Consider the following 22,569-nt stretch of genomic DNA (forward strand, 5'->3'; position numbering starts at 1 on the left):
ATCATTTTTAAGAAGTTCTCATTGTGGTGTGTAGCAGGCCAAAAGAACATATTTTGCTGTATGGGAATGATAATCCACTGTGGGCATTGTATTCTTGACTAATCTTTGAGGCTTTGGCAATGAAGCATGAACATTTTCTAGTCTTCTGAAATCTCTGTAGCCTGGAAGACTAGAGTTGAAGTTTATCTGATATATCCAAAGATTACCTAGGATAATAAATAGCAAGAAAAATTTTTCCCAATTCAGAGTTTTGATTTGCAATCCATGTGCAGATTAAACTGAACTTTATAAGGCATGCTGTGTTAGCAAGAGTAAAATATATATATATATATATATAAAAAATTTCCAGCTATGTAAATACTGATCAGTGGAGGCTTTGCTTGCATGAAATTGTTCTATTCTGTTTTTTCTTCCAGTTGTGTGTAATACTGGAGCCAATGCAGGAACTGATGTCAAGACATAAAACTTACAATCTAAGTCCTCGAGACTGCTTGAAGACTTGCTTATTTCAAAAATGGCAGAGAATGGTGGCCCCACCAGGTATGTTTCACTTCCAGTATTCCACTTATTTTATAGTAAAATTAATAGAGAAGCAATGGGAAGCTTACTTATAAAGGAAAGTAATAAAAATTAACAATGCTCCCAAAGCAAGATTGAAAATTATTCTGATATTTTATGATTTCAGTCTGACACAACTGATTTATAGGTGTGCACACTGAGATGGCTTCACTATGACTAGGATATAATTTAGTGCAAAAATATGTGTAAATGGAATGCAAAATGCCTACTGGCTCCATTAGAATTAATCGTTTATGTAATCCTGTTTCCTGCTGTGACTCTGAAATTACAGCTACAATTCATAATTAATTGTCTTTGAGACTAATATCAAGTTATTTACAGGCCTGGACCTAATCTCCTTCCTCTTACACCTCAAAATAATAATTCTCTCTTTTTTCAGATTATAAAGGTTTTTATATCTATGGGTGTTCACATAGGTGCCCAGGCCAAATTTTGAGAACAATTGCCCCTCTCTGCTTTTCAGGTTAAGCTAAGCTGTGCAAAATTGTCCTGATGCAGTCTGAGTTTTGCAGGGCAATGGCATTAGCACACTTTATGGGTTCTCCTGGGAGCAGCAGTTTCAGAGGTGAAGCCCACACAGGATGAAGGGGGAACTCCAAGGGTGGTTGCTTGTTGCTTGCTGCATGGATGGCAGCAGTAGGGCAGGAAGCTCCTTTGGCCTTTGTCTCTGGCTGGGTCATTTGAGGCTGTACCCTACATCATAGTAAGACCTGCACCACTTCTTGCTATGTGACCTTCAGCAAGTTCCACAGTCACTTTGACCATAATGACCATTATCATGATACTCCCATAAGTAAAATGCTTTTAAATACCTTTATAGACAATTCTGGGACGATGCTTTGTTGAACTTTTTTATTTTTTTTTCTGATGGATTAACAAACTATGTTAATCCATCAGAAAAAAATTGAGAGCAGATTCCATTGGTTTGGGTCCAAATATCATCCTACGGTTTGTATGTTAAATCTAACACAACTGTTACTATTAAACTTAGCAATTTAAAGCTAATTGAAAAAGTATTTCAGCACTTACTTCTTCTCATGGATCATTTTAATTCATGATTTACAGTATCTGCCATTTGCTTTCCTTCTTATCATTTTATTGCAGCAGAACCCACAAGACAACCAACAACCAAACGGAGAAAAAGGAAAAACTCTACCAGCAGCACTTCCAACAGTAGTGCTGGGAACAATGCAAATAGTACCAACAGCAAGAAAAAGTCAGCTGCTGCAAACCTGAGTCTATCAAGTCAGGTACCTGTAAGTCTCACTTTCCTTTTAGGCCTGAATCACTAACGGTGCTTTAATTATTTCCATACATTGTAAAAAAAGGTGCATTCTTGAGCCAAAGCTGTCACAAGCAAAAGGCAATCTTGCACAGTGTGCTGTGGAAGCTGGGGAATTAGTAGAGAGGTGTGAAGAAGCTTTAATGCAGGACCCTCAAACAGAAGTATCCTGAGGGTCAGATGTGATTTTTTTAAAGGCCTGGGCCAGTTTTCCTTTTTGTCAGGGGGAGTTTCTCCTCAAGTGGTGGCACTCAGAGTAGGACTCGTGTTTTTAGACATAGGATGAGCCTTGCAGACTTCATCTGCCGGGTGCTAAGCGAGGATGTGTCCCAGCGGAGCAGGACAGCTGTCCCTGAGGAAACCGCTGGTCTCTCTGTGTTAGTACCTGACCTCTAATTGGTGCCAGGTTCAGATGCTGAACAGGAACAGGTTATGATTTAACTTACCTGCAGAGCTTATCTCTGTCCAATCACCCCACTTGCAGAGGGTAGATTCTCTGGAATGTGGCTCTCAGCTTATCCACCCTGCTAGCTGTAACTGTTGACATCCTAATTGTATCGGGAAACACCAAGTCATTTCCAGAGTATTAACTGTATCAGCACATTAATAATGTCACATTTACTGCCTTAGTCACATATAGGGGTAATCAGACCCCAAATTGTGACAAAGTGTGCCTTAGTCAATAAGGAGATAGCTTATGCATTTTAAAGCTCGGGAAATTAATGTGATATTATAAGAAGCATAAAGTCATATCCTGGGAATAACATGCAGGTATTTTTATTGGATTTCTGGTCAGCAGATTGGAAGGGGTTAGGTCTCCTCTGAAACCTGACAAAGAATATCACTGTTTTGTTAGCACAAAGCAGACACTTCCTAGGAAGCCTGAATACCCAGATTAAAAAAAAAAAAAGAGTAGACTTAACACCAGTGACATGAAATGAAGATTTTTGTTTAGCAACTGATTTAGCAATCCACTAGTTTAAAGCTTGGGGTTTCAGGACATTAAACTCATATTTCCTCTTTGTCATATTAAAATTTTCACATGGCTCGCATCCCCAGAGTCAGATTCTTTCCCTAATATAGGCATCTCTGTGTTTTTCTGGCAGCACAAAGCAGTCAGAAGGCTGACTACCTGATCTCCTGGTGGCAGGCACCACTCTGCCCTAGACACTGATGGTGCCTGCCAGAAAAACCTTTGGATCAATATTCAACCATATTTAAGAAAAAGTTGCAAGGAAGTGCAAAACCAAGCAACCAGCTGTCTCCAACTTTAAAAGACAGTAGAATCATTTTCTGTCAGCTACACCCTGGACCACAGTCTGACCCCCTGCCTCTCTTCAGCCTGCTCCTCCCTGGAGAGAGGACTTTTGTTGCCTTCAGTGGTAGCTGTGTGTACTTGAATGTCTGAATGAGACTGAGCCCTCTGATAAGTTACCTGTCACTCCATGATATTGAAAGTAACTTCAGGTGCTGAAGGCTACTCCTGACAGATGAAGTAGCCAAGGCTGCTCTTCTGATGGAGATGATAGTTGAGCATCTGAGACATATTGGTGAAGTTTATTATGATATGAGGGATGGACTTTTTAGCCTCCATTTACTTTCAGGATGTTGCATACTCAATGTTTTTCAATATTCTTTGCTTTCTGTACCAGAGTAGCAAAATGGTCCAAACTCTTTTGTATGGAGGATCAGGTTCCATTTTTAGGACACTTTCCCTTTCCATCTGCAAAGGGGAAAATGCTTAGCTGTTCGATTTGACATACTAACAGCTCTTCCCATCTTCCCCACAGCAAAGATAGCAAACCAGATGGAATTGATGGTTTGGCCACCCTGTAGAGTAGACAGAACTCAAAATAATTTTAGCAGGAGGATATTTCAGTGTAAAACTATTCAACGCTTTTCAGCTTAATAAAGAGATGTTATCCCACACTTCTTCAAAATTATGCATTCTTTGAAGTGGACCTTGTTGTCATTGCTTTCCGAAGATAGCTGCAGGTAGCAGAAACTTGTTTTCTGTTTCTTTCCAAAAACTGTAGCTTAAAGTGTATCATTTAGTAGTTAATGTTTGGTTTCCCTTACATGCAAGAAGACAAGAGATCCTTGAACACAGTTTGGCAGTTTTCAATTCACTAAAATATTCATTTGGCCATACAGCTTTCTGTGAATGGGGCTTTCCTGCTCAGTAGAAGAAAACCCCACCCTACTGAAATCATTCACTTTCCGTATTAAAAGCTTTCCCCTCTCCTTATTAGAGAAGAGGAATGGAATCACTGCATCTTCTATCCAGATGGCTCAAATAACCAGAACTACTTTCAGTTCCATTTTCCTCATTCTCATCTCTGGAGAGCCCCACAATGAGCTCATATCTATATCAACCCTGGATTAATATGAGGGCCTGTATTCCAACTTTCTCTTTTTCTCCAATGATTTCTTCCCTGCCAGCAAAGTCAGTCCCTCCACCAGAATCACATCTAATTTTCTGTCTCTTTTATGCTTCTGTGTTGTTTTTACTTTGATAGTAAATTAATCCTGATTAAACAGTGTTTTCTTAGCCTCTGTTCTTTGTGATGTTTCTTGGTTTAGGACGTTAGTAATTATTTCATTTTGCTCCTATATTAATGCTGCATGCAGTCTGGCAAATATGTGAACTTACCATAGTCCTCATCCACACTTCTCACTCACACCATTAACTTCTGTTTCTTTAATGAGGTCTTCATGCCTGGAGAGGTAAATGTCCCACATTTAGGATAGTGTCCAGAAAACAGAAGTACCATCAGCTATGGCAAAGCTTGAAACTTCAGAGTTTTGTCATTTTCTGCACAGCCCCTGCCAGCTCTCCAGATAAATACATTGGGCTGAGAAGACCTTGATTAATGAGGGAATGTTCCTTGTCACATGGATGCTCTTTGACTAGTAGAAGGAGGAGGTTGTGCCATTTCCTCCACCTGCATTATTTTCTGATCAGTTGTCCAGGCAGGGACAGTGCAGACAATACAGAGCCAAGCTCAGAAAGTGAAATGGCATGATTCTGTTTCCATGCATGAGTGAGGTTGGCGCTGCATCCTGAAGCTCAGTTGTTGAAGCCAAATCGATCAGTATCATTTGTGCTCCTTGTGCTGCCTTAAATTTGTTAGCACTTCCACAGTGCTGACACATTCTGATACATCTCTTATGGCAATCCATAAAAGCATTTGAGGGGTCTCTGCTAGTGGGTGGGTATCTTCCCTCTCATTGGGAATTTGAAAATGTTCAGTCTCAGTCCATTCTCTTATCTGTAACTATTATATATACTTCCTCAACTGTGGTAAATAAAACAAAAAGTTTTGTCCTTTTGACAGTCACTTGCACTGTATTTTACCCATTTTCTCCTATGATGGTGGGATAAACAGTGGTTTCTGTGATTCTTTTGCTTCTCAGGCTGCTGATTGCAGACCTTCAGTATCTCTTGTCAATATGACTCTTCTGGCCAAGTCCTTCATTTAATACCTTTACTATGTATCATATATTTCCTACATTCTTAACACAAATGCAGTTAGCCAGTGTGCCATGATTGCACCACACAGATCATTCTTGTGTTGGCCTGTTGCTTGTCCAGTGATGCTTTTGACCCTAGTCCTGCAGGTGCCAAGGCAACACACTGTAGTGTGTAAGTACTGCTAAAGTCAGGAAAACAATAGCACAAATACAAAAATGTTTTTCTCACTAGAAGTTTTCTTTCTCAGGTTCTCATGGGTGCAGGCTCAGTACTTCCAGTGCTTCCCATAGATGCATTGACTGGTTTTAGTGCATAAAGAAAATAGACAGGACAGGGACCCAGAAACTGCAGTCTGCTCGACTGCCTTAGTCTCAGCAGATGCCAATAATTTAAACTTGGATCTGTTCACATTCTCAATCACATCTGATCTTTGGAAGGCTCTTTGGGCAGAACATGGAGTTACCAGTTTCCACTTTCCTCTAGACAAAGAGCAAAGATGGGCAAGATCCCTTCTTCAAAGTTCATAGAAAACCTGCCTTTCGAATGTTAGCCTTACCATTTTAAAGAAATTAGTTACCTATTTTGGGTATGCCATTGTCTTACCATTTATACAGTACTAATAATTTCCTCCAGTATTTGAAGTTAGCTGCAATATTTTCCCAAGTCTTTGCTCAGTTTTCAAGCCTTCTTACTGGCTAAAATCATATTCCTTAGCATTTTACATGTTCTTCTGTTTCAAATAAAACTTTTTTGAAAGCCCTAACCCTTGTACTGTAAAGCAGTGATTTGTATACAGTGATCTTTGGATTAAAGGTATAAGCAAAGTCATCAGGAGGTGTCCATACAGCTATTTTTCCTTAAATGTCACTCTCTGTAAAGTTTAATTAAAGCATGGCACATTGGTCCATTTTCATATATTTGAAACTTGATAGCAATCCACAACTCTCACAAACTCTTAAGAACCATTGCTCTATGCTGCTCCCAGTCATCACCACAGAAATTAATAGGTGGATTTTGCTATCATTTACTAATTAAGATCTTGTTGAGTGTAATACTGCAAACATGAACCCAGTGAAATACCATGTGTTGGAAAGAATAAAGCACCATCACATGCCACTGAGTAAATGAAACATTCTTTGTTACATCCAGAGTCTTAAGCAGAACCTCCTTTCACTCTAAGCAAGTGACATACCTCAATAATCTTTCTTTCTCTTTGTAGCTCTCTGTAAGCTCCCCAGAAACCAAATCCATAAATAAACCTGCTAATGTGGAAGGGAGCAATACATTCTCTTATGTGTTTCAGAAACGGGGTAGGTTTAGGTGGTTTATAATGGATATTGTAGAACCAGAGCTACAGTTCCAGGGCCAGAGATAAGTGTCATAAATTAGCCCATGTCTCAAAACCATGAAATTCAGAATCTAAGATTTAGTAGTAGGGAGATGAGAGAGAATAACTTTGTTTCCAGTTTTTGTGCTTTAGGCAAAACATTCCAAACAAGAACAGAATGTCAAGTTAACAGTGAGAATTATGATGAGATGTGAAAGATTTTTCTCTAGAAAGTGTTTACTCTGAAACCTAATTAAAATGTCATTTCTGTTTCTAAGGATCATTTCTATACCAACGTCAGTCTGATGTTTTTCTCATAGAAGCAGTGACCATTATGGGTGTGGGCAGCAGTGGGGCTCTCAGTCATTAACAATTTTTGTGCCAAGGAGCTAAAAAGTCAATTATTAAAATAATTACCACTAACACAATTCAATAAGAAGGCAAGCAGGAGGAAGAACCCTTCTTTTGACTTAGCACTTAGAGGCATGCTAACTGCTAAAACTAGTGCAACTTTCAGTCCTTGGAGGATGAGATGTGCTTGAATGATATATTTGAGAGTGCCAGGCATTTTAATTACCTTAGGCTTGTGAAGCACTGTTTGTCTACTTCTGGGGGCTGCGACAACAGAGCTAGGAACTGATCAGGGTAACACACCAAGCAAGGCTACATTTTAACAGCAGCAAATATGGCAGGCTCAGGGATGGGGAATTTTAAGTGGCCCACCAGATATTTTTACCTCCAAACTTCACTAAGACATTGTTTAGACATAGAATGATCCCAAGTTAAAAAGCACAGTCACATAACTGGGCAGGGAAGAGCTAAATTTTGAGGCTTGGTATAGAAAAAAAAGATGAAACCTAGAAATGACAAGTCTGTTAAATAGAAGTGCTTGCATTTGAGTGTTGTACGAAGTGATCTCTGTGTATAGTTTACATGCATCAATTTTAGTTTGGATGGCAACTAGGGCTATTACAGGATGAAAGGTATGATATACATGAAAGTTGCTTTTTTGGTTATAACATACTACATTTCTATCACATAAGGTAAAACAACCACTGCTTTATTTACAGTGCTTCACTACAACCATATTTTACTATCATGAGACATTCCTTGACCAAAAATGTTGTTACTAATCACAGAGTAAATTAATAAGATTGAGTGACTACAGTCTAAATCTTTTTTAAGCTAATTTAGTCAAATATGTGCTACCATAACTAGGCCATAGCAGTGTGTGCTGCCATGCAAGAGACTAGGGTTTAATTCTTGGATTCTGCTTCTCACTCCATGAGCAGGAGCTAGGAGCACTCCAGAGCTGCAGCCTCAACCCTGGGAGGGATGGAGCCTTGTGTCATTCAACAGCAGTGACCCCCACTGGCCAATTTAAGGAGAAGCATTGAGGGGCTCTAAAAGGAGTCACTTCCAGTCCTCCTCAGAGGTTGGTGGTCATTGCACGGGATCTAGTGAGTGGAGGTTCAATGGGTGCACTCGGTGGGGTCTTCAGCTTTCAGTCTGAGGAGCAGAATCCTCCGGGGAGGAAACAGCATGTGCGCTTCCTGAGACACTATTTTTGCCTGATATAAATGGCAAGATTGTCAAGAATTTTTTTTCAGATGTCCTGTAAAGAATGCTGTGATATCTATCTTTTAAATAGAATGAGGGAAAATTCCACTAAACACAATATAATTGTACTTCAATTCTCAGAGAAAGAGGGAGAGAGACTCGATAGCCTAGAGGGAAAAACAAGTGCAAACTGTTCTCTCAGTGGGAGTCATTATACAAAAGGAATAATATTTGAAATGAACCTGAGAAATTAGAGGTGGAAATACTTAGAAGGTCATTGAACATTGCCCCATTGATGCACGAATGTTTTCTACCACAGATTGAGATTTTTTCCTGGCCTAGTGTTAGGTGACCTGAGCAGTAAAACTAGCACTGTTCCAATGGGATTGTTAATCCTCAGCCTGCCATTATCAGGAACAGGAGTATTGTCTTAGCAAAGAGGATTACATTTTTGTTTACTTAGTGCCATCTTAGTACCCTAGTCTACTTCTCCTCAGATTGGCCTAAAGTGATTGTCTTCCTTTCAGCACTTGCAGCTGTTAAGCATATTTCCCCTCCCAATCATTTGGTGGATATAATACATATTTAATTCTTTCACATGGCCTCCCCAGCCAGCTGTTGTAACCCCATAGTGATTTTTGATGTGCTTGTCCAAGTCTCATCCGAGTCTCTGACCTCTTGCTGGTATGGCAACAGAGAGCTTGAGGCCCATCCTTGAGAATGTGGAAGTGAAAGGAACTGGTGCCACCCCGGTCTGTGATTCTGTGTTTCAGCCACTGTGGTCCTTTTTGCCTGCCATATAACACTGCACACTCACAGCCAACTCGCTGTCCTCTGCCAGGTCTCTTTTGTCATTAATGCTCTCGCAGTACAATGGGATCCGGTCTGGTTCAGCAGTGCACACTATATATTGCCTGTTGTTTAGAGGGATGGGATAAATTAGAATAAACTTTTGCTTATGAACACCTTTCTCTTTTAAACCTCTGTGTCACAAAGCTGTGTGTGAGGTTTTTTTAACCAAATATTTTATGGATATATGGAGTAACAAAACAGACAAAGTGAAGAAGAAATAATGTAACAATTTTCATATACGCACAAATTTTTTACATAGCACAGGCTGAAAGTGTGACACAAGCATTCTTTTGTAACAGGCCAGCCTTCACTGAGGGATATCAAGAAATAGTGTAAACACTTGCAGGCAATAATTTGTATTGTTTTGTGGTGAAGGAAGTAGATATCTGATTAAAGAGAAACCTTATTAAATGCAAACATTTCTCTTCTGTTTGCTTTTAACATTCGTAAGGAGGAACAGATCCTTTAAAAAATGAATCCATTGTTCATCAGGATTCTTGGAAGGGCTTGTTAAATCAGCAGGAACAAAGCTACACATCAGGAATTACTGCACTTCTACCAAGCACTACCTGATGCCCTGACACCTGAGCTGCATGAAAAGATGCATCCCACATATTTCTTTAGCTGTTGGCACAGCAGCCTGATTCTCCCTTGAACAGAGAGAACAAGAGAGCTCTCTGGCTTTGCACCTTTGCTTTCCAATCTCAAGTTTGCACCTTTCTATCCCATGCTGCTTAGGGTTTTTGCAGCAAATCTGTGATGCACTGGAGTACAGTAGGCGGTTTACTTGTTTTCATGGAAGGACAATTTGTACTTAAAGCAGTGATTAGATGGATTCTTTCTTTCTTGCATGCTTTAGTTTCTGATGAGTACTAGCTTCATCAGTGTAATTATAATTAGCACTCTTCATCTTGCTTTTACGGTACCAGCTGGACAGATTGGTCCTCTTACTGCACAGATTGGCGGCAGGGTTGCCTACATGGAGTTAGGTGACAGGCACCATGAAATAACAGATGGTAAATTCAGGGCTTGTTGGCAATCAGCAGGTTTTTGCTAATGACTTAATTAGCTATGCAAATTGTCAAATCAGTGTGAACATTGTTTTTATCGAAAACTTTACCTAAATTAATTACCATAATTAAGTAGCAGAATGTCAAGTATATTGGATGCGTAAAAGGGCTTGGCTGGCTATGGATAAGAGAGTTACCATCTTTATTAGAGTGCTGTGCTCCATGTTTGAGAAGTCTGAGGATAAGAAATGTGATTTCTTTTAAACTACTTTTAAAATATGCCTATCACCAGGTTCCAACTGAGATACACCCTGATGCCTTTCCAAAGAAAATGGTTCAGGAAGGATTTACTGGATAAACGCTAAATATTTCAAGGAGAACTTTAAAGACAGTTTCATAGCCTGTTTACTTGCTTAAAATCAGGCATATTTTTCAGCCTACCTGCTTTTCAGTTCTGGGGTTTCTGAGATCCAGAGCCATGAGCATGCAGCTATAGAGATGTGTTATAGTTTTTAATTAAATTAGAAATAAAGTGTAAGCCTCTCTCCTTGTTCCAATTAGGTGGGAACTTTTAACTCTGTTGTTCAAATGTCACAAAGTTAAAGAGATGCAAATTCTCTAACATAATTTTTTTAAGTTGATTTTTTCTCTCTCAAGGTTTCCATATAACAAATATTGGGTGCTGTTCACAGGATGTGATGGTGGTAGGAGAACCAACTCTGATGGGAGGCGAATTTGGGGATGAAGACGAAAGGCTTATCACTAGATTAGAGAATACACAGTATGATGCAGCAAATGGCATGGATGATGAAGAAGATTTCAACAATTCACCTGCACTGGGAAATAACAGCCCGTGGAACAGCAAACCTCCTGCTAACCAGGAGACTAAATCTGAAAACCCCACACCACAAGCTTCCCAATAGGTTATTCTGCAGAAGTGCCCACTGTAAAGTACCTCAGTGGGTTATTAATTACTGTTTCACAGCATTCTTCAAGATAAAATTTAAAAGAAACACCTTTCAAATAATACAGTATCTATTTCTAAACTAAAGCTATCCAACTTTTTTCATTAGGGAAAACTCTTGTATAAACTTCCATATACATTCTTTGGAAGTATTGTCATACAACTAGATACTGGCACTGACCTCAATTAAAATAATTGAAAATTAAACAGCATCTCGTGGCAAATTTCTGACAGTGCATTTTATTGGAAGGGGTTGTTTTTTTCCTCATCAAACAATGGCCATATTTTAACAAGTCATCAGTGCTCAGGATCTCATTAACATAACTATGTAAAACTTTTTACAATTGTAATATATTTTCTGCTTTTCAACTTGCACCTGAAATTTCTTGTTTCAGAAAAAGATCAGCTTTTAAGGAAAAGTAATTTAAAGTAACTTTTGTTCATTCTTTAACTTTTCTTTCGTCAGTTAATCATTTAAAGGATCCAGCATTTTTAATTTACATTTAGCTGATGCCAGTAGACACTCTATCCATCATTTAATAAAAATACTGAAACAAGAAATGTCTTTTTTTCATCAAAGACATGAGAAATATTTTTATGTGGAAAAAGACACCCAGTCCTATGAGAGTTTATGCTTTGTAAAATTGCTGTCGATCCAGATATTTTAAAGCCATGTAATCCATTAACTTTGTGGGCAGCTTAATAAATCTAAAACTTTTGTGTTTTTATTATTGTATCTGAGTTGGCTTTGTTGTTATTTCTTTTCATAGTATATTTCTTGTATAATATTTTTGTAAAGCCCTCATTTTTTGTTTTACTTTTTTGTTTTGTTTTGTTTTTTATTCCGGTGTATTTATGTGAAACTTTATAAAAGAAACTAATTTTTTCATTTACATATTAATATGTTCAACTCATCATGTAAAGACACAGTGAGTCAGTGTGTTATATAATACAACTGTATTTTATGTATGCTTTGCCAATAAGTGTGCCAATAAACTGTGTTAACAAATGTGCTCTTATACAATGCATTTACATTTCCTTGTATGCACAGCACACACACCCATGTTCAGGGATTTCTGGAATTAGTGTTTCACTGAATTGCAGTCTTTTTGCAGCTAAAGGCAAAGCCTATGGTGAGGTGTGTATGGCTTGCAGCTCAATTTGGTTTGATGCTCTTTTCCCAACAATAACGATGTGCAGCACCACAGGTGAGTTACAGCAGTGAGAACCAGGCGTGAGGGAGTGCAGGGCATCCAGCCAGAGAAGCTCCATCCTGAACTTTGCATCCCTTGCCTTCCAGGGCCAGGGCTTATTGGAGCGGGGATTTCCACTCTGCTGAATTCTGTCTGATAGCTTTATGATGAGTCCCTCAACTGGTGATGAGAGGATTTTAAAAATCCTCCTTTCTTTGCTTTGCTATCATATCAATTGTTCACGGGTGCCAGCGAAATCCCTGGAGTGCTGCAGCCGTGCTGAGCACGGCCCAGCCTGCAAAGCCCCTCGGCTGAGCTGGAGGTCTGAGGCACACACCCACATACCCAGGCACCTGGGAAGCCCTGCAAGGTGCACCCTGAGAGTGGCAAACACAGGAAGAACTGTCGGCAATTCAGAGATGCTGAATCTACACAATCCTGCCTTTTGTGCAGGGGAGCAGTGTTTTGTTCTTCCCAGAAACTCTACTTTCAATATTGCTGACATTGTAAGAGCAGCTGAAGAACTCCTAGGGTTTTTCCTGAGTGGCTGTATGTATACCCAGCCTAGGGAAATGTGTCTTCTTAGCATATATACGTACCTTTTTTCATCATGCTTTTGCTGGGTGTGATTCTACCAAACAGGTTTGAAACCACCACTGCAGAAGGAATAGAAGGCAAAGCACCCTGTGTGGCCACTTGGTTCTTGGTGACAGACAGCTCCCTCTCAGCCTTGGCCCCTGACATGGGCCCACACTCCTGCAAGCAAAATCCTCGTTCAATGAATTTTGGCACCTATGGTACCCCTTGCAGGAAGATAGCCTAAAAGACACTCCAAGCTCTAGAGCACAAAGGATATCAGTTATTGAATTTAAAACTAGCCAAATAATGAACATGGATAGACGTGCTGCTCCTTTGTATCATTTTCAGAATGTAGGAAACTGTTTTATCATTCAGTGACTATATCAGCCCTGATTTTTCCATGTAAATAATTAAATTCACAATGTATTCCATTAAGGGATCTCTGGCTTCTATATAACGGCTATAACATTACAATTATACACTGTAATTCTAATGTTCAAGAACACTAATCATTCATATTACATCTCCATGAGCACACTCTAAAAGGCGTTCCTTATTATTAATCTTTCAAGACTGGCACTGCTATTTCAATTTTTAAAAGATTTATGATGTCATATTACTCCTGTTGTTTCAGTAAATAAACACAGGAACGCTTGAAAAATGGGCAACAGGCTCCTTAGAGTGCTGTCCTTGAATTAATCTCCAAGGACACTTTCTCCATTTCTCCTCAAAATCCTCGTCTACAAGCTATCAATCCACCCTATTGTGGTTAGGGTGAACAACAGACACAGCTAGCTGATTTTATTTATTCACTTATTTATTCATAAAAGAAATGCCCAAAATGGGCCAGCTGGAGGAAGTGGTTGAGATGGACAGCAGCTGAACACGCAGTCTCCTCGCTGCTTCGCCCCGTGCCCCGGGCTGCTGCGTGGGCTTCTCATTTCATGTTTGAAATTACACAGTAGGCTCAAGACAGAGCCTGTGATCCCATTTCTGGTCCTAAGAGCTCATGCCCTGTCCTCAGGAATGCTCCCCACGGGTTGAGGATTAAAGAGCAGTGATCACATGAGCTAATGGATTTTATGGCTCTCGGCTGGGGGTTGTCATTAAATGACGCTGCGGCTTCCGTGTGCTCCACGACTGCCTGGCACAGAGCAGTGGGAAAGGTGAATAAACACCACAGGTGAGTTGAAGCAACAGGTTTGTAAGAGCAGCCTGAAGAATGAAAGCTGGAAAGCAATAGTTAATTTCACTGTAATCTAATCTCACCACCTACCAGAACATTGTATCTCTCTTAGAATTTGGAAGGAAATAATGTTTTTGGCACTTCCCCCTGGGGAGCCCTGAAGCTATTAAAAGGAGGAAGGAAATTTATCTCATTATGTTGAAATACTTTCAAAAAGAAAGCTCTTGTTTGTTTTAGCTAAATGGGGGGAAATACTGGCCCTGAGAAATGCCCGCACAAATCAGAGGGAGGAAATTCCAAGAGTTTGCTTGGAAAAGCTGAATCACATAATTAGTAAAGTGACCAAATCCGAACACTGATAACCAAGCTGGTTGCTGTTACAAAGAACTTAAACCATGCAAGAGTCATAAGCACTAATGGATTTTGATTGTTCTTTGAAATGCTTTGTTTGGAGTTTATTTTTTTTCTGTTTGGTTGGGTTTTTTGAGGGTTTTTTGGGGGGGGTCTTTGTTCAGCAAAGTCCATTTCTTAGAGAACTTTCAAATCCCGTGAATCACCAGCTGGTCTCACCAGCTGCCCCTTGTAAGAACATTTCAGTTCCTCAAGCTCCTTCTTTCTCTCCACAACAAGCAAAAATAAGCAGTATTTACAAATTTGTAATCTCTTCAGAAAGCAGGTTTTCTCAGGTTTCATCATCTTTGCATTATGAATGGGTCTAATAATGAGTAGGTTAATTCAGTTTGGGAGGGACCTTGGGAGGTATAACTAGTATTTGCATTCTTTCAGCATCACAGACCTCTGTGAAAGTCATGACTAATTTTTAGCCTTGGTTCTGGAGAAGTTACTGCTCTCAAACATTTGAGAAGTAACCAGCTTGCATCCTTGGGGAACAGAGCAAAAGCACCCGGTAACAGAGAGCCGAGGATGCCAAGGAAGATCAATCAAAGTGTGCAGGAAGACATAGGGATTAGAAGGAGAGGAAACTTCCAAAGGGAAAGGTAAAATACAGAACATCACTAGGTGTTCTCTAGCACCAGGGTGGAGAGAGGCTCCCTACCCAGCAATGGCTGCAAAACACCATTAAAGGAGTCTAAATGATAGAACAGACAAAATTTTGCAATTTCACAGCCTCCATGAAAATCCCATTTTAGCAAAGACAGGATGAAAGAGAAAACATGAATGATTGATATTGAAGGAAACCCAGTTTGTGTCTAATATATCCTGGAGAAACTGCTAATGGAAATTGAATAGTCCTGAAAATATTTCCTGAGACTGCAACTCTGATCAAGTAGCCCTATGGTGATATATTGCATGTCCAAATTAAAGCTGCCCTGGGGCACACGTAACCCCAGCAGCTGGTTTTACTGAGCAGGACTGGATGATTTGTATGTTTTTTCTAGCTTTTTGACAGCTAGAAAATTTTTATTTTTATACAAGGCTAAGGCCTGAATCTTCTACTATGTAAGAGGAGCTACTGAATATTTAACATCCCATAGAACTGATGTTACTCCAGCATGTCATTATGCTCTATTAGGAAGGCTGGTGGTACCCCAGCATTGCAGAATGGCAGATGGTACCTTTAGATAGAGAGTCACTTATGGACGTCTCTAAATTTATGGACCATACTCATACATTTCTTGTGAAAATATGAATTTCCACTGAATGCTCACTCTATTAAAATCTGTTCTAATTTACCATGTTATTTTGACAGCAACTAGTATCAATTCTTTAAAGGGGAGAGGTTTTATTAAGAACAGTGATGGAGCAATCTAACTGTAAAAGCATTTCTTCCATGACCCTGTGAATCACTTCTGAAATAAAAGAACTTTATCCTTCACATCAAGAAATAATTTTTAATGGGTCTATGGGCAGTCTTAATTCATAAGCACATTTTAAAACACCATTATGCACTAAAGATGACATCAGGAAATAATTCACTTATGCATGAAGAATCAAAAACTTTATAAAAAGCATCTATCTAAAACAGAGCACAAACACTCCAGCTGCCCAAGAAATTCCCAATTCTTTTCCATCAATTTTACAGGGATCAGGATGAGATTGATCAGCTTTAGTTTGAATATGTTGAATCCATCCCTGATAATTCAGGTTACTGCACATTAACAAGGGAATGTGCTTCAGCTGAAACAGATAAATGCCCACCCAGTGTGCCTCCATACCTGTTGGACAACCAAATTCAGGATCCTTTAGGTCAGTGCTTGTGGCTGGAGTCTTCAAGTTCATTTTCTTTTTTTTTCTATGTGTGTTGTGGGGATTTTATGAGGGTGGGGATTTTTAATTTGGAAACATTTGGGATCTTATTTTTTTTCTTTTTTTTTTTCTTCTTCAATCTGTACAGTTCCCTATAAGTACTTCTCAGATGTCCAAGGCCAGTATCAGTTGGAAGGTGACATGCAGAGCACGTGTTAAGAGTGTGTATGTAGCAGTATTTTATATTATGTTAAAAGAAACTCTGCATGATTTCTGGAGATCCTCAAGTTGTATATCACCCCAGTTTAATTAATAACTCTGTCTCAACAACTCTACGTTCATCTAAGTTGTTACGTATAATTTTGTATTGAACAGCTGTAATGTATAAGGTTAGCATCTCCTTTGTAATGCATTAGGAGACATTTTAGCAAATGCTTGATATAAAGCAGGTATTTAACACTCCTTATTGCATTCAAGTGCAACTCTCATTTCATCACATGAAGTTTCATCCTCCCTGAGTAATCTCTTGGGGGGTCTGAGTACTGAAAAAGCTTTTAAGAGCTGGTGTTTGATGCTTTCAGATGCTGGGTTTTTTTTTTTCCTCCCATTCTATTTTCTTCCATCTCTCTCTGATAGCTTATGAAAATTTGTTTGTCATTTTGCACAAAGTTTTTAACTTTCCATCTTCTTCTGGCCATGTGCAAAACAGAACACAGGACTCACATGTGCTCCACACAGACAAACCCATCAAAACCAAGGTGGGTTGCTCCCGGCTTGCCAGGAGAGATCAAATTCAGCAGACAGAAGGTGTGAAATTTAGGAACTGTGATCGATACTGGGACTTGTGTCTGTCTTTGACTGCAAACTCCATTCTGAAAGGGAATTTTCAGCTGTTTACTTTGAAATCTCCCCTCCGGGTTAAACTCATATTCCGAAGGGTGATAACAAAGGGTGAACTACTGAGACAGCTATCTTTTCATTTGAGTTTGTCAGCAGCTCTGTGTCTGTGCCTAGACCACCAGCTCCTCCAATGTGAATCAGGTGGGAAGTGCTGCAGGAGCTGGGCTTATTGCTAAGGTGTCCCTGGACAGCAATCACGAACCTTTATTGTGGTTCCTGCGCTCTGCAGCAGTAATGCAATTTCTTTTCTGCATATCACAGCTGTCTCCTCTGCTGGTCTTTGTGTCAACAGGGACGGGGAGCTTCAAGTGGGCTTTGTTTGTTTTGCTTCTATTTCAGCCTAAAAGCTAAAAAAACAAAAAAAAAAACTAAAAAAAAAAACACCAAAAAACCAAAAAACCCCCCTGTATCAGATTTCTTTCTTCCAGAAAATGTATTTTTTTAAAATATAACACCTTTTTCAAAGAAGTCAGGACTTGCTTGTGAAGGGCCTAACCCAAATTTTACACAGCAGGGTTTGGCTTTACTGTAGATGCTGGTTGCATTCCTGAGAGGGAGGAAAAAATACTAATGGCCAGGTTATAATGAGGGGCTGAACAGTGGCACTCCACAGGGAAGAAACATTTTTGAGCTCGAGACCATGTAATAGTAGGATATGGGCTTTTAAAACGGAAAGAGAGTTGTCAAGTCCTATGATTTTTTCTGTGACACCCACAGCATGGCCAGTTCTCAAGTAGGGAGAGGAACTGCTGGGGAAGGAAGGAGTGGTCTGTATAATAATTGCCTTCAAACAGTCTGGGGCTTCTGAAAGTGGCAATCTACAAGACAGCAGTTTCCAAGAACAGGCCATATACAGGGGAAGAAAACTGCAATCAGTGATGAAGGAAACCTTCTAGCGATGGGCCTCATGCAGGCACTTCCAGGTACCAGGATGGGCACACAGCTGCAAGGTCAAGACTCATAAAGGAAAATAGATCTTATTTAATCTGTTTTAAATTTAATTCATTTGTTTTATTTTTTTAATTATCTGTGAACATGCTGTTCAGTGCCAAAAACTTCTGATTTCTTAACTGCAACAATTTTCTTTAGGTGATTAACAGGTGGATTAATTTGAAATATCCTTGGAGGTAGAAGAAAGAAAACACAGGGTCAGCCCTACCTTAAAACCAGTAGAGTAATTTTGTCATACTAATAGCCTGGCTGCAGCCACAGCTTTTCTGGGACTGTTATCTACCTACACCTCACCCTCCACCCAAGTATCCTACAACCTCCTCCAGACCAGTGCCTTCCTTAGGAGAAGGTTTGTGGTGATTTGACTGTCACTTCAAAATGTCTGCCTATATGACTGCAGGCTGTTGTGAAATATTCAGAGTAGATGTACAGAAACAATGATTATTTCTCAAAATCAATTTTGTTTGTTTGGTTGGTTGTTGGTTTTTTGTTCAACCAAAACCTTTTCATTTGTTTGGAGTACATTTTTCCTTTTGGTTCCTTTTTGGCATTGAATTTTAAGTTGTACTTTGATAATTTTCTTTCCAGATGTGATTGTCATGAAACTACAATAGTAAGTAGAAGTACAATATCAAATAAAGCACCTCTGAACTAGCCAGGGGTGGGCTGATGAGGTTCCCTTCGCAAGGCTCCTGACAAAGCCACAACACTTAAAAATTAATTAAATAGATTTTTGCCCTGCCCAGCTCTCTACATAAATATGCTTGTAAATATTTCAGACAGATAGTTTGAAGGACATATGATATAGATCGCCCAAAACATCAGTTATACCATCTTTCTCCTCTCCTTCCTTCCCCAAACCCCTTCAGTATTTGAAAATACACTAATCAAGGAGACTAGCAATTAAAAAAAGATAAAAAAGAAAAAAAATGGTGGTAAAGGTTTGTTAGCTCTGGCTTTCCAGTTACAAGAGTTCGTCTCAGGATGCTGTTAAGTCAGCTGGTGCTTCACATGTGACCCCAACTGGATAACTCTGACTGGACTGTGGCCACTGCATACATGTGGGGCTTTTTGGCACTTTCTGTGCACACACAGCAGCAAGCAGCTCCTAAAAACCAGCTTCCTATAACTCTCACAAAAGGATTGTGTTGAGAGCCTCACTTTCTGTACAAAACCAAAAAGCTTCAGAGCTTATCTGGCCTCGTGGCATATCCTTGGTCCCCGATGGAAGCCAGCAGTGCCCTGATGAGGAGCACAGTGCGCTCCGCTGCCCGGCTTATCCATGACCCCATCCCACCCCTGGCAGTGGGCACAGCCCCACTGCCTGAGCATCCACAGTCCTGCACTGAGGCCACTCAGCCTTTTACACAACCCGAGATATTTGTATGTCTTAACATTTGTCAGTCCTGAGTGGAGCTGGGCCAATTTGGATCCCTTTATTAGCAGTGTTAAATTCCATTGTGCAGGTATTTCCACAGCTGTGAGTTATTCAACGTAAACTACTGCAGTAGAGAATAGGCCGCAAATAACCCACCAGGGAACAATTTCTTGAGTGCTAGTCATCCAGCAAATTCCTTTATTCTCAGTTTTTATAGCAGGATTATTTGATGTAGAGGATATGTCCAGGTTATAATATATTTGATTATTTATAGCAGATATCTTGTGTCATGAGCTCCATTCTAAAATGGACAAGGATTATTGGAACTAGACAGATGTGATGCTAATTTCCAAAACTAACCTCATTTTCAGTGAAGCCTTTGCTATTGCTTGAACTTTTGAGAATATCACTTTTCTGGTAATTTGTCAACCCCCCAGTTGTTCTGCTACTAAGCCTACTTCATCCTGTGATTTTTCTGTTTCCTATATCTTTCCTTGATGACTATTCCTATTTCCTAGTGAAATATTTCCCTCTCAATGCCACCAAATTGATCCCCCCATATGGAAACAAAAAGCTCTTTTTCTGTTCCATGCTTCATCAACACTCAAGATATGTTTTCAGTTCTGTGGAGGCCCCAAGAGCAGGTGACACCTGCTTTGTACCCCCCTGAATGGGAACTCCCCCTTCTGTGTCACCTGCCTGAGCCAACAGTGTGGTCTCTCTCCTGGGAAATGTATTTAGAGAATATACACCATTTTTTTTAATGCTACTCCATTACCCTAAAGACCTTTACACAATTTTTGCTGGTGTCTCCAAATCAAGCTATTGGCACAGCACAGTTGTTGTGGTTTAACCCCAGCTGGAAACTGAGTACCGCAAATCTCCTTGCTCACACCCCACCCACTCTTCCACACACACTTCCTCCCTGGTGAGACGGGGAGTGGGGGAATCAAGGAAAAGAATTATGAAACTCCTAGACTGAGATAAGGATTGTTTATTAATTAAAAGTAAAATATAATAATTCTAATGATAATAGCAATAATAACAATGAAAATGAGAGAAAGAGAGGAATAAAATCCAAAAGAAACATGCAACGCACACTAAAATTGCTCACCGCTCACTGACCCCATACCCTGTCCATTCCTGAGCAGCAATTGGTGCCTCCCAGCCAGCTCCCCCCACTTCATTTAATCAACACCTCCTGTGCAATGGAATGGCCCTTTGGTCAGTCTGGGTCAGCTCTCCTGGCCATGCTCCCTCCCGGCTTCTTGTGCACCTGCAGACAGGCAAAGCACAGGACCCAGAAAAGTCCTTGATTCAGAGAAAGCACCACTGAGAAAAAGCCAGAACATCAGTGTGTTATCAACATGATTCCCAGAAAGAATCCAAACCACAGCACTGTACCATATGAAGAAAATTAACTCTGTCCCAGCCAAAACCAGGACAATGGTTCAGTTCATTTTGGAGGCTGTTGTTGCTCTCTGTCTCTTCACCCCTTGTTTACTTTGAAAATATTTTGACTGACACAGTAACATCATTGAGGGCCCCTACATTTGTACTAACAGGGTTCCTGAACACCAGCTGCACATTTAGCTTCTCTGCCACCCCCTTGCTTTTGCAAAGGTGATCAAATTCCCCAGCTTTTCTGCCTGGAGTTTCCAGATCAATCCATCAGCCCAAGGTCAGATTCTGTCCCACCAAGAAGCATGCTCAGCAGGGATGGCAAGTGTGCTAGAGCAGTGGCCAGCCTGTGAAATCTTTGCAGATGCTGTGCCTCTGTATTTGCTGTTCTGTTTGCTCCTTTCTTCCATGTGATGGAGAAACCAGTTCTGGAATGTACTTTTGAGGTTACTTCATACTGAGCTGAGCCCTTAAAGTGCATTGCCTGCAACTAAAATCCTTTTTTATTATTTTTGTTTAATTCCCATGTATTTATGGTGTAAAAGTGGTGTGGTTTCAAAGTGCTGTGCATGGTTTTCATTTGTGTAACTTCCACTGAATTTTAATTTATTTTTTTTTAATAGAAACTGTAGCAAAATCTTCCAAGTGCCTCTAAACAGTGCTAGGATTTCAGTCCTGTCATCCTTATCCTTTTTTGCAGACTATTCAGCCAGCAATATTCAGAGCTTTTCTTAATGCCTTCCATCTCCTCCGTGCTGCTGGGAAGGGGCCAGCTATCAGCCAAACAGCAAGTAAATAGACTGCCTGCATTTAGTGTAGTGACGGGCACATATGTTTTTAGTGAAGAGTTTATTTTCCAGAAGAAAACTAGTTTGAGAATTCAGGTCAACTTTTAGTGAATAACTTTGAGCTAATAAATATAAGAGGTGAGGACAGAAAGATTTCAGAAGTGCAGAAAAAGCTCATATCAATTTTTCTGGAGCCAATGATCTCTGTTTAGCTGGGCAAGGCTACTCCTGTTGCCATCAGGAAAAAAAACAAACAAACAAATGAATTAACAAACAAAACACCCAAAAAAACCCAACCAAAAAAAAAAAAAAAAAACCCAGGGAGGGAGGAGAAGGAAAACAGGAATGAAGATTGCCCCAAACACAATATCTAAGTCATTTAATAAATCCATTTCCTTTGGTGCCCATTGCCCTCCTGCTCCAGCCCTTGCCCCAGCTCTCCCCCTCTTCTGTGACAAAATTCCTATTTCTGAACCTCTCCATTTCAACCTTCTCCACCCCTTGGTCCTTTTCACAAACATACCCTGATGCCAGCTGGAGAGGCCCCAGCTTCTGCCATCCTCTATCTTTCCAAAGCTCTGCATTAGCCTCCCCTTGTCCAAACCCACCAAGAGCTCCCCACATTCAAGCACCTCCAAAAATCCTCCCCAAAGCCCCTTCCTGGTTCACCCATCTGTGTCAAAGCAGGTACTTAGTTCTTCCCAGCACCATTGGCTGCTGCAGCCCACCTTACCTCCTGAAAAAACCTCAGACAGTGCTCCAGCAGCAAGCCAAAAATTCCAGAGGGTTGCTGCGCTCAGTAGCAGCAAAAAGTCCTGTCCTAAGAGGTCTCCAAGGGAAGGAGTATTACCATGAGGGAATTGTATTATGATGAGGGAATATCTGATGTACAGAAACTCTTTTTCCAGGATACATTCACAAGAGACTGAAATGTCA

General features: G+C 40.1%; 1 protein-coding gene across 10 annotated transcripts in view; it reads left to right on the top strand.

Annotated features, from left to right (window-relative positions):
- The window catches only part of LDB2 (LIM domain binding 2), a 212,981-nt gene extending 200,913 nt beyond the window's left edge, over positions 1 to 12,068 (top strand). For 2 of the 10 annotated variants that reach the window (XM_015625277.3, XM_015625281.3), the window contains 3 exons: positions 417 to 540; positions 1,684 to 1,835; positions 10,778 to 12,068. In XM_015625277.3, the coding sequence (XP_015480763.1) occupies positions 417 to 540; positions 1,684 to 1,835; positions 10,778 to 11,008 (507 nt within the window). In that variant the 3' untranslated portion in view covers positions 11,009 to 12,068. Of the gene's footprint in view, positions 1 to 416; positions 541 to 1,683; positions 1,836 to 7,955; positions 8,099 to 10,742 lie in introns of all 10 variants that reach the window. The other 8 variants (XM_015625284.3, XM_015625283.3, XM_015625285.3 and 5 more) reach the window with 8 other exon arrangements.
- Positions 12,069 to 22,569: the final 10,501 nt, after the last annotated feature.

Source organism: Parus major, chromosome 4, assembly GCF_001522545.3.
Source record: "Parus major isolate Abel chromosome 4, Parus_major1.1, whole genome shotgun sequence".
Lineage (NCBI taxonomy): Eukaryota > Metazoa > Chordata > Aves > Passeriformes > Paridae > Parus > Parus major.